At 39.3% G+C, this 13,623-nt stretch overlaps 1 protein-coding gene across 1 annotated transcript in view; it reads right to left on the bottom strand.

Moving 5' to 3' along the window:
• Positions 1-13,623, bottom strand: part of dachd (dachshund d) — a 246,610-nt gene that overhangs the window by 113,661 nt on the left and 119,326 nt on the right. The window contains 1 exon segment of the mRNA XM_061724211.1: positions 2,475-2,590. Within this exon segment, the coding sequence (XP_061580195.1) occupies positions 2,475-2,590 (116 nt within the window).

Below are 13,623 nucleotides of genomic sequence, written 5' to 3'. Positions count from 1 at the left end.
AAAAAAGAGAAAAAAGGGAAAAAAAAGGTACAACGTGTTTGAAAAAGCTCCAGGAGCCACTAGGGCGGCGCTAAATGTTGAGAAAAAAGTCGAAATGTTGAGAAATAATTCCACTTCTCTGTCACTCCAAACCAAAGACTCTCGTTCATCTTGGAAAGTAATTGGAAGTTACTCGTGTCATTTGTTGATGGTTCGTGTAAATTATGGTATTTTTCAAAACGTAGAGGGAGAAATATCTGTTTTTGTAAATACCCGACTACGTGGAAACGTGGCCTTATTTTGATGGTTAATATTAAAGAACCAATCTACAGGAACCTCAAAGAAAACTTGTTGTTTTTCTAATTTGTCCTGATATTTAAGCCGTAACGGTGGTTAAAACGGGCGAGCGGCGTAAAAACCCGACCGGCATTCAAAGAGCTGCAGCAACAATATCATTAAAGACATCTCAAGAAGGACAGCAGAATATGCAAATCACTGCACTTAGAGCCAGCGACATCAAAGCACCCGCCACAAATAGAACAAAAGCATTAGTTGCAATAAGACGGAGGCCCTGGGGGCGAAAGTTAGGGCAGCAGCGCTTGTTGTTGATTCTCGTGGCGATAAGCTTGGTTTAGCATCACCACCGCCTATGTACATATACCAGTGAAGTGGATTTAATCGCACTAATTAGAATACACTCAAGGCGAAAATGCAGCATCTACTGGAATAATCTGAGAGCAAAAGATCTCCAGTCCAATTTATATCTCTCCCCCCCGTCTTTGTTTTTTTCCGGGGGTTTGAGCAGGCAGATCTTTTTTTGGTAAACGAGTGAGCGGTTGGTGTCTGCTGGTTTGGGTTTATGTGTCACTTCAGACTGGCTGCCATTTGGAGGACGAGCTGCAGGGAGTCGGACGGAGGGAGGAGGAAAGGGAGGATTGGAGGAGAGAGTGAGTCGCAGAAAAAGGCAAGGCAAGTTTATTTGTGCAGCACAATTCAACAGAAGGTAATTCAAAGTGATTTACGTCAACGTTAAAAGCAGCAAGACATAATTAGACAGTAAATAACTAATAAAATGAAATCAAATTATGAGAAAAGAAGGTAAAATTAAAGCTGCAAGCAGCGATGAACGGGCCCTCGCACGTGCAATTTTCACCAATAAAGGTCAAGGACTCAATACCGAGTCAGTTGACACGCCCATGACACTTTATGTCAAACCATTCAAAAGTTATGGCAGAAAGTAGGAACTATCAAATATCGACCAATCAGAAGAAGGGGCGGGGCTAATTTGCACCAATTTTGTTGACAGACTCAATACCGAGTCAGTTGACACCACCCACGACTCTTTATGTCAAACCGTTCAAAAGTTATGGCAGAAAGTAGGAACTATCAAATATGGACCAATCAGATGAAGGGGGGGCGCGCTTTTTGGCGTCTAGCGTCGCCACGGTAACACTTTTGAAAGAGAAAAGTAATGCGCCTTGTCGCAGGATGGAGACGCACATTTTGATGTATAACACACCTGGGTGCACGTTACGGTTCGGGTGAAGAAACGGCCGAAAGAATGGCATAAATTGCGCCAAAATTACACGATTAATTCAGAATGTTCAAAATGGCCGACTTCCTGTTGGGTTTCGGCCATGGCGCCAAGAGACTTTTCTTTAAGTTGCGACATGATACAGGTGTGTACCGATTTTCGTGCATGTACGTCAAAGCGTATTATGGGGCTTGAGGCACAAAGTTTTTTCTGTCTGGACCAATCAGAGGAAGGGTGGGCGCGCTTTTTGGCGTCTATCGTCGCCACGGTAACACTTTTGAAAGAGAAAAGTAATGCGCGTCGTCACAGGATGGAGACGCACATTTTGATGTACAACACACCTGGGTGCACGTTACGGTTCGGGCGAAGAAACGGCATAAATTGCGCCAAAATTACACAATTAATTCAAAATGTTCAAAATGGCCGACTTCCTGTTGGGTTTCGGCCATGGCGCCAAGAGACTTTTCTTTAAGTTGCGACATGATACAGGTGTGTAGCGATTTTCGTGCATGTACGTTAAACCGTAATGTGGGGCTTGAGGCACAAAGTTTTTTCTGTCTGAGAATTCAGAAGAATTCAGAGGGAACCCGCAGCCAAATTCTGCTCATCAAATACACTTGATTAGTTATTCATCCGGAGATGTGAGCGCCTCTATGAAAGGAGATGTTTTAGAGCGTTAAGTTGTGTGTTAATACAATGACACGAAGACAAGACATCAGCAGTGACCTTAGAGAAGCAGGGCTGGGATCTGAGACCCCTCCAGGAAATCTGGGGTCCATCACGGTAACATTGTGAACCCTTCTGAGTTAATTACGTCTTAACTGAAGGTGCTTTCGACTAAATATCGTCGTCAACGAACCTTTATCCCCTGAGGAAAACCAGACGCAACGAAATCGCTGGTCATGTGAGGATGTGTGAGGTGCAGAAACAAAGAAACCCGACGGAGAAACCGGAGCGTTACCTGTGGGCGGGATCATGCCGGGGGACATGAGTCCGGGCACCGAGTGGGGCATGATGTGGGGGTTCTCCGTGGACGTCACGCTCTGGGTTCTCTTGGGGGGCCGTCCGGGTCTGGAGCTGGAGGAAAGAGAGAGGAGACGGAGGTAAAGGATGAGCAGGAGGAACAAAACTGTTTCCTAGGGGGGGGCAGAGGGTACCAGGGGCACCCCCAAACCAGATGGGGGCACTTCAATTCTTGGGGTGGAACCAAAACTAAAAGCCATCATTACAGGATTTTCATATCCTGTTGTAGTATAAGGCTCAGAATTTTTTCTTTGTTTTTTACTTTCTAACTTGTCTGCATATATATTAATGGTTAATACCATGTTGGTAAAAACCTAAGGCATATGTATATATGCATTTTTAATTTATAAAATATATGTCATATATATTTTACGGAAGAGTATTAGCGCCAGGTAGGAGAAAAATAAAAATATTTTAGAGGAGGAAGATTTTTTTTTCATTATGCACTTCGGGAAAAAAGTCAAAATGTCGAGAAAAAAGTCGAAATGTCGAGAAAAAAGTCGAAATTGCGAGAAAAAATCTAAATGTATTTCAACTTTAGTCTCGAAATTTCGACTTTATTCTCGAAATATCGTCTTTATTCACGAAATTTTGACTTTATTCCCGAAATTGTATTTCAACATTATTCTCGACATTTCGACTTTTTTCTGGACATTTCGACGTTTTCTCTATGTGCACGATAAAAAAAAAACTTCCCCTCTCAAATATTTTTTCTCTTGCATGGCCCTGATACTCTTATGTAATATTTTAATTTTTTTTTTTTATTTACTTATTTTTTTTATTTTATTTTTTTAAAATATATATATATTTTTATTATTATTAGGCTCAGAAATACTTAAAGAAACTGGCGATAGAATCTGTGACCGGCAAGTATTTTTTATTTTTTTTTATTGAGGCCAGTAAATTTATAGGGGGGTCATGGCCCCCCCTGCCCCCCCCCGTGGTGGCGCCCCTGCCGCGGCGGCGGCGCTAACGTTAGCAGCACCCCACAAAGCCACGGCGCTCCAAAAGAGCCAACACGATAGTGTAAATACATTCCTTTTCAAGGACAGTTGCGTTCTGCAGCTCAACATAATAGACCTCCATAACTAATGAGATTACACGCCGAATTCATTTCCTTTATTGAAGATCAACCACTTTTTGATGCATAATTCATCACCCGCACCTCGTTACCTGTTCCTCCGTATTAATATCCCCTACACTGTTTGAATTGCCTCGTTTGCATATGCTAAAAAACCGCGGCGCGCGCGCACGGACGGCCCCTCGGCCTGGAAATTACATGTTAACTTGTTATAATTATTGCAGTCAGGCCACTATTGATTTATGAGACTTTTTAAAAACCAAATATGTGTAGTTGTGGTAATGAATGATATTTTAAGGTTCTTCAGGAAATTAAAAGGCAATGGCTGCCTTAGGAAATGTTCTGCTTGCTTGATTTAATGCGCGCGTTAGCTGGAAGGTGGTGTGACAGAGTGATTCAGACCCAGACCTGTTGGACGGTTCTGACGGGGGAGTTTTATTACAGCAAACGAGGGATCCAGCCGTGATAAATGACCGTGCCACCTCTCGGTGCAGCAGGAGAAAAAAGGGCCTTCAGAAAAGCAGATACACCCCTCACTTTCCACGTATCTTACTCATTCGGTTATTAATACAGCTTCAAGTTTCAATCAATACCTACTTTGCGGGCTTATAGTTACAGAAGAAAAGCCTACAGGGTGAAGAAAAAAAGAAACAGAAACACACAATGAGCGTGTAATGGGCCCGGAGTCTATATAGGCATATTCTTTATGAAGCCAGAGCTGCACGTCGGGGATGGAGATGAATTATGGGACTTGACACAGGTGACATATCGGCTTCATACATTATTTCACAGAGAAGTCCATTTCAAGCTTTTACTGGATTCCAGGTTCTTTCTTAAACCTCTCTTTAAAACGCACGTGTTGGCTAGAATTGGCTTTAAATACTGTAATGTAAGATCTGAGTGCAATGGTTTGAGTTGTTTTGTTTTAAGGGGGATTTTCCCACCGTTTATGTCTATATTTTGTTAGGTTTTTGGTTTTGTTTCCGTTTTGTTTTGAGGGTTTATGTTTGGATATCATTTTTTAACAGACCAGCCCCAACTTAGGATAGGAACATTATGACACTAAGGGCCCGATTTACTAAGATCCTAAATAAAGAGTACTAAATTGCGTGTGCACTGAAAAAGTTTGCGCGTGCTGCTGTTGTGTGTTTTGCGGGTGATCAACTAAGAATGCGTGTGCAATTGATAACAGGTGCAAACCGCAGTATTTAAATGAGGTGTTGCGTGTCTTTTGCGAGCGCAAAATGAAATTTGACGAGTTGGAGTTAGAGATATTAGTGGAAGAGGCAAATTGTTGTGCCGTATTCAGCACCCCTGCCGTGAAAAGCACCCCCTCGTATATTCAATGATAAGTAGACCAAGAAAAAAAACAACACACTGACACTTTAATATATTTATATATACACACTCACACAAACACATACTTAGGAGTTTATATTATATATATATATTTACAAATATTATGGAAGACAACACAGTAAGCAGGTTATTAATGAATGACATCAATAACCATTTACCCGATTTTTGTTATCTGTGACTGTGATTGTGGGAAAGTATGACTATTGTGGAATCCATGAGCGCATTTAAACATGAATCATTAACACAAAACTGGACGCTAAACAGAACGTGACACGGAATGAGAATATTATTTTTGTCATTGTGTGTACGTTGTCATTTGTAGTAAATTAAACATGAGCATTTAGTCCTTTTTGACATTTACTTGTGAATAAGAGATCTGTGGGTAATATATGTCGACGAGGGGGTGCTTTTCACGGCAGGGGTGCTGAATACGGCACAACACCGGGGTATGACATGCTAGAGACAACTGCAGAACAAGTATAGGCGCACAATAAGAAACACTTTTTTCTCCATGAAAACACGTGATTTATTTATTATCACAAATAAAAAAATGAATGTGCCTCCTGTGGCAACCTTTTGCTCAATAATACTCGATTTAACATTCAAATAAAATATTTCTCCTTTTGCATGTGGAGATTAGCACCTTCCTTTTGAACGTATTAAATACAGACGCAATCACAATCCCCGCAAAAACTTTCAGGCTTGGTAAATCTCATTGCGTGTGGTAAATGAACCTATTTGCATTTTCCCCTCCCAGTATTTAGCGCTTTCTGGCGGGTACGCCCCATATTGATTATTCATCAGGGCAAAAGTACTATATGAATTGCGTGTGCTATTTTGCGCATTTGAGAGGCGCAGTCCTCTTTGCACGCTGTTAGTAGATCAGCTTGCACATTGGTTTGCGGGTGATGTCAAGTTTGCACACGTTTTGACGCACGCAAACCTTTAGTAAATCAGGCCCTAAGTGTTTCCTACCTTTTTTGATAAGTCCCCTTCATCATGAAGTATGGTAGGAAGACTATTTAACTATTTAATTATTATTTCAGAGTCATTGATTTGATACTACTATCTGGTATTTTCAATTAGTGCAATGAGTAGAATTTTTTGGTTAGTATATTTGGCAGGATTATAGCACTATGAAATATGTCTTGGTGTGTTTGGACTTTGACTGACTTCATTTTTTTATTGGAAGTTGAGATGTGGGGGTTTTGTGTTCTATATATGTACAGTATAATCCTCTTTTTGTGATCGAAAATATAAAAATACAATAAAAAAATTGTAAAAAAAAACACTAATTTCAGAGATTTTCTTTAAAATCTACTTAATATAATGTATTTTACATCTTGGAAAAGCAATAAAGCAACAAAGATCCGGTTGGTCTCGTTCGTCCTCAACATGTAGGACGGGCGACAACAGAGACGTCCAGACGTTTCGTCAAGGAAAGTTATGACTAAATATCGTCGTCAACTAACCTTTATCACCTGAGGAAAAGGAGATGCAAAGAAAATGCTGGTCATGTGACGATAACGATAATTAAATATATAATACAATATCGTAGAGGAATAAAAACCAGACTAAAATGTAGATTACAAAATAAAAACTCTGCTAAAATGTGTCTTCATTTTCGTTGACCAAAACCAGACGAAATGTTCTATCAAAGATCCTTAATGTCCATGTTTTCAGTAGTTTCTCTGGTTTAATGTCCATGTTTTCAGTAGTTTCTCTGGTTTAATGTCCATGTTTTCAGTAGTTTCTGGTTTAATGTCCATGTTTTCAGTAGTTTCTCTGGTTTAGTCTTTAAACCAGTTTAGTTTTTAGATTTTTGGATCCACTTTCCTACATAGACGTGGAAAAGAAAACCCAATGTGTGTCGAAAAAGAAAAAAGATAAAAATAAATATGTTCTAAACTCAAATGAGAGTCTTCTGTATCTGGAATGAATGTATTCTTAAGTCTATAAGGTAACAATAATATAATAATAAGATAACCTCGTTTGAATTGTAAAATGGGTTTGGATAAATACAATCTTTGACTAAAACTAGACTAAAATGGACAATTCTGACTAAAATCAGACTAAAATGCTCAGACTTTTAGTCGACTGAAACTTGACACGACTAAAAGGAGAATGAAGCAAAAAATAAAAACTAAGATGATAGCTGGACCCAAAGACTAGACTAAAACTAAAACAGACTGATGAAAACAACACTAGTCTTAATTTAACTTTGGGCAACGATAAACTGAAGTTTTTGCTGCTTAAGTCGGTTTTACAAGATATTAAATCAGTAAATAGTCAGAACTCATGAAGGTTTCACATTTATCCATTCTTTAAAACGCACGTGTTGTCCAGAATTTGCTTTAAATACTGTAACGGTAAAAAAACTAAACACAATTTCACACTTCAGGTCTGAATTTAATGTATTTTACACCTTGTAAAAGCGATAAAGCACCAAAGATCCGGTTGGACTGGTTCTAAAGATCCGGTTCGTCCTCTGCATGTAGGACGGGCGACAACAGAGCCGTCCAGAGGTTTCTCTTTTTTAATCTCAGATAAATATATCCTGGAGAGCTAATTGCTTTGATGCCACGGCGTGGTCTCAACAATCACATTAAGCTATTTGATTAACTCATATGTTCATTTCTGTCACACCAGTAAAGTTTCTTATTACTTAACCTATTTCTCCCCCGAGATCCCGCGCAGAGAATCGCTCGTTACAACCGAGGAACTAAATATAAAAGGTTAACAAGCGCGGGACGTGAACAACGATCGAATCTGTGTCAGGTGGAAACATTCTCTTCACTTTCACATGACCTGGTCACGGTTTCTAGAGCAGATTCAAAAACAATCTTGAACAGACAAACATTTAAAGACAATTTGCAGCAAAGAACCGGTTCTCTAAAGTTGTCTTTTTAAAATAAAACTAACATGTCACTAACACACAAAAAGGGTGTGGCAGTTTTTCCACTAAGGAATGGTTGTAGTGAAAAACAAATGCTATAAATGAACTCGGAATCATAAAAAAACCCTCACAAGTTAATTAAGGCCAAATTAAGCATTTTCGATTTTTCAAAAATCGGTTATTGGTACCCTGACTTTGTGCAGTTTTTTACAAAGTTTCCCCCAGGAGTTGAATTTCAACTTTTCAGGACATGTTATTAAACTCCTTTAGAAACACATTGGTGAAGAGATTTCTTGGTAACGATTTAGTTCCAGATTTTCAGACGCTTCCCTTTCTAACAAGGTTGGTTGGTACGAACTGATGTGACTCAGCAATGAATGAATTAAGTTGTTGTTATTGAATGTTTAGGCAACTTTCTGAGTCTTGGCCTATAGAGTTAGTGAGCATGACCTTTTAAAACCGGAATATTGGCAATAACCCAAATTTGCACGGTCATGTAAACACCAATAACCCCTTTGAATAACCTGAATTTGCTCATATTCAGGTTTTTAAAAACCCCAAAATGACCCCTGGGTTACTCCTTTTAAAACCTGAATATTGGGTCATGTAAACACCAAACGGAATATCCCCATCAAACAGAACAGGAATTTGTTTTCTGCACATGCTCTGTTCACAAGGAATCCTGGTCTTTATTTCTGCAGCAGAGGAATCAGATCGTGATGCTTCATGTTTTAAATATAAATGTATATTGTTCACATTGTTATACTTATGAGAGAGGTGATCGCGGACATCCATAATGTGTAAGACTCAATACACGTGTACATTGGTCTTAATCCGTTAGTATATAACACGCGTGACAATAAAGCGGAACGAGCAGCCATTTTTCATTCACCAACTTAAATTCTGGTGTCGATTCCTAAAATACAAACAAGAAAAGGAGTGTAATGATGCACTAACGCTGCCCATAAACATTCACAAACCCGTACGATCATAATAAAACCACAACTCTTAACGGGACGCAACACAAACCAAATCACAACAATACCCATAATGCAATGCAGCTGAAATCGGAAGAAATGCCCCCAAATAAATTATTTTTCCAGACCTCAACTTCTGAGAGGAGTGTCTCCTCCTCTTTTTAATTTGTTTTACTTGTTTTTCCAAGTTCCAAGATGAGCGGTTTTTAATGGATAATTATCCTCATTATCATATTCAAATATATGTACTTGAGGCGCTCAAATCCACGTTGATTGTGATGTTCAAAGAAACCTGCGTGGATTTGGGCGTACGCAGTTTTGAACATCAGAATTAATTTTTTGCATACGCTAGAATTCCACACACGGATTCATGTTGAAATCCACGCCCTCTTAGTACACGAGGCCCCTGGATTTCTCCCTTTTTCCTGGTTTCCCCCCGAGTGACTGAGTTACTGCAGGGTGGCGATTGAAACGGCATCAAACCGTGTTCCGGCAGCAGCTCCTTTTACGACGCTGATACTTCATCAGCTGTCACTTACGGCTTTAACATAAAGCGACATGACTTAAGCTGGTGCTCAGGTCTGCTCACATGCAGGAACTGCCCCCAAATACAAGCCACTTAAATCATCTGTTACGCGTCGGCTCGGCAGCGAGAGCTTTATTTGTGCAGCTCGGCACTTCAGGTGCTTTACATAATGAAATACGAGCCACGGAGCAGTGGTGGAATAAAGAGAAAAAACTAGACTAAAGCAAGAGTTTAGTACTGGAAATTAACATAGTTTAAATCTGAATTCAGCCGGTTTCAGGTTTAAATAATTCATCTGTAAACGGAGGAGTTTTAACTTTGATTTAGAGGAACTGAGCGTTTCAGTTCCCTGCAGGATTCTGGGAGTTTGTTCCAGATCTGTGGAGCGTAGAAGCTGAATGCTGTTTCTCCGTGACTGTGTTTCCATCAGTCAATAACCCTTTTAAAACTGGAATATTAGCAATAATCAGGTTTTTCACGGCCATGTAAACACCAATAACCCCTTTGAATAACTGGAATTTGCTCATATTCCGGTTTTTAAAAACCCGAATATGACCCCTGGGTTACTCCTTTTCTAATTGAATATTTGGTCATTTATTCGCCTAACGGGATTTCCCCATCAAAAGGAACAGGAATCTGTTTTCATGTTCTTTTCTCAAGGAATCTTGGTCTTTTGAGTCCAGGAAGTTATAATAAGAATAACGTTGAAATACAATTTCGAGAAAAAAGTCAAAATGTATTTCAACTTTATTCTCGAAATTTCGACTTTATTCTCGAAATTGTATTTCAACATTAATCTCGACATTTCGACTTTTTTTTTACATTTCAACTTTTTTCTCGAAGTGCATAATAAAAAAAAAAGATGTATTTTACATCTTGGAAAAGCAATAATGCAACAAAGAACCTCTCTTTTTTAATCTCCAGCACAGATAAATATATCTTGGCCGAGCTAATTGCTTTGATAGATTTCGACTTTTTTCTCAAAATTGTACTTCAACTCTGTGCACTTCGAGAAAAAAGTCGAAATGTCGAGATTAATGTTGAAATACAATTTCAAGGATAAAGTCGAAATTTTGCCTTTTTTCTCAAAATTTCAACTTTATTCACAAAATTTTGACTTTATTCTCGACATTTTGACTTTTTTCTCAAAATTTCGACTTTATTCCCAAAAATTTCGACTTTATTCTCGACATTTTGACTTTTTTCTCAACATTTCGACATTCCCTCAAATATTTTTTCTCCTGCACGGTCCTAATTCTCTTCCGTAGGATTTCCCAATCAAAAGGAACAGGAATCTGTTTTCTGCACATGCTCTGTTCACAAGGAATCCTGGTCTTTTGAGTCCAGGAAGTTCTTATAAACACGGAGAAACCAAGACCAGGAGGAGACTAATCACTTCATAAATGTAATGAAGGATATGAACATTTCTGCATTTGTAGACGGTAGAAAGTACCGGGATAGAAGATTTACAAGAAGGAGAGAGAAAAGTTGCACGAAGCAGCATTTGTAGGAACGCCAGACCAGATCAAGCTCCGCTGGAAGACGCTGGAAAAGGAACTACAGGACCAAATGGATCGCTGCAATCCACAGAAACAACTGGATTCCAGACACCGAAACGTGGATTTGTGGTTCCCATTTTGTATCAGGTAATGTTGGATTTTTGGGTAGCTAACGTTAAACGGTCAAATCATAAAGTTCGGTGTCCTCATCACTTTAATTTCTACAACAAATCCTGCCTTGAAGTCGGACCAAGCGTCAAGACTTTTGTAAGCCTTCAAGCTTTGCTTCGTGTATTTCCCCGGCGTAGAAATTAAGTACATATAAATATCAGGAAACTGGATTGGTGTCCAAATATTAATGTCCATGGACCACTGGTTCTTGGTAACTGTACCAAATATTAATGTCCATGGACCACTGGTTCTTGGTAACTGTACCAAATATTAATGTCCATGGACCACTGGTTCTTGGTAACTGTACCAAATATTAATGTCCATGGACCACTGGTTCTTGGTAACTGTACCAAATATTAATGTCCATGGACCACTGGTTCTTGGTAACTGTACCAAATATTAATGTCCATGGACCACTGGTTCTTGGTAACTGTACCAAATATTAATGTCCATGGACCACTGGTTCTTGGTAACTGTACCAAATATTAATGTCCATGGACCAATGGTTCATGGGGTAACTGTACCAAATATTAATGTCCATGGACCAATGGTTCATGGGGTAACTGTACCAAATATTAATGTCCATGGACCACTGGTTCTTGGTAACTGTACCAAATATTAATGTCCATGGACCACTGGTTCTTGGTAACTGTACCAAATATTAATGTCCATGGACCACTGGTTCTTGGTAACTGTACCAAATATTAATGTCCATGGACCACTGGTTCTTGGTAACTGTACCAAATATTAATGTCCATGGACCACTGGTTCTTGGGGTAACTGTACGGGTCACTGTCAAGTCCAACTGCCTTTAATTTAAGCCCATAATCGGCTGTTATCCCGTCTTCTCCACTAGTTGCAGACATTTTTGATGATGTTTTGCCACTCAGTGAGAGTAAGGAGGAAGTGACGTCAATGCAAACCCTCTATTGTCATTTACACATGTATAACCTGTACAACCTTTTCGATGAACGGAGGATTTGAGACAGGTCTGTAATTTTTCATTAGCAACTAACTACTGCAACACAAATGAAAGTTATTTGACTGTCTTACGGCTGTGTGGGCTGGAGGCATCAGGGAAATATAATATCATAAACATCTTCGATACTTGGGAGTGCACAAGGATCAATTTACGGTACGTATGAAAGACTACAGACACATTTGAGTGGTTTAGTGTGACAACCTAATTCTGTTTTTATCTTATTCTGGACTTTATCAACCGATGTTTAATGCTTTCGGGACGTGATGCATTTTCCCTTGCATTTCCCAAAGGCGGAAAGGAAAGGATTCTGTGTTTTTCTCAAGATACCGCTCAGCCTTATTCAGCAATACGAGGTTTATTTACCTCACTTTCTGCTAATAGAGTGCACTCAGTCGGCCCGTGTGAATGTGCTGACTCTCACAATTCATTCGAGTTCTGAAGGTTTCAGGACTAAAAGCCAACTTGTGTCCCCACGAGAGGAGGGGGAAATACACAAGAGATAGACGTATCAGCAAGGGAGCACAGATGACAGGAAGTGAGGGGGGCGAAGGGAGAGAAAAAGAGAAAAACGAGTAGCCGTTCAACCCCGGGAAGGTCTGAAAACCTAATTCCTATTTCTATAGAAGCACCTCTTTGATCGTATGAGAGGGCGAGATCGCAGACAGTTTTGCTGTCATCACTTTCACTTGTACTCTGGCTGAATTATTTATGAAAGACCTCAATAGAGGGTATGTGACGGGTAAAAGGGCTTTTTAGTAACAAAACTAAAAAGGAAAAGGGGGATCTCAAATGGACAAAAAAAATGTCACATCAACCTGAGATCATATCAAAAGGATGTTGGACCCCTCGGCACAAAGGCCCGGTGAAGTAAAGGTAATGTTTGGATAGGCTGCAGGAGAGAACTGTCCACGTTTTTAAAGGGGATATCGTTGCTACAGCGACTCTCTGCACATAAATAACAGCAGACGGCCATGAAAAAAGCTAAAGGTAACTGAGACAAAGCTTTGAACTGGACGACCTCAAAACAGCTGGCGGGTTAAGAAGGAATTCAACTGTTGAAATGCAGATTTATCAATAATAGAATAGAATAGAATGCCTTTTTTTGTCATTTACACCAGTGGTTCCCAACCTTTTCTCCTTGTTCCCCCCCTACTTGTGTCTAAGACCAGCCGGCCCCCCGACCCGTACGTACTAGCACCAAAATAGTCTTTAATTGAAAAAATTAACATGAATTATGTTTTTTTGATACATTTCTCTTTGGTTTACTCTGTATACATATGACTTGGTTTTTCTCCAATGTCACCAATGTATAAAATACGCACAAAAGGACATAAAAATATTTCTGAAAAATGTCTCTTAATATGAGATCAACATTTTTTAACATTTTTCCTTTAACAACCTGTCAAGAGTAGATTAAATGTTGAGTAATGATATAATAATAAGGAATTAAATCATTTCCTGTGTTTGTCACCAGTGTTTAAAAAACACAAAAGATATTCAAGACATTCATAAATTATTCCTAACAATGTCTTATGAATGAATATAATTTTACAACTGTATATCTTCAAAGCAGACAAAGTTTCGCGCCCCCAGAGA

Source organism: Cololabis saira, chromosome 6 (genome assembly GCF_033807715.1).
Source record: "Cololabis saira isolate AMF1-May2022 chromosome 6, fColSai1.1, whole genome shotgun sequence".
NCBI lineage: Eukaryota > Metazoa > Chordata > Actinopteri > Beloniformes > Belonidae > Cololabis > Cololabis saira.
Note: the sequence above shows the minus strand (reverse complement) of the source record. Positions and strands in the feature narration are given on the sequence as shown.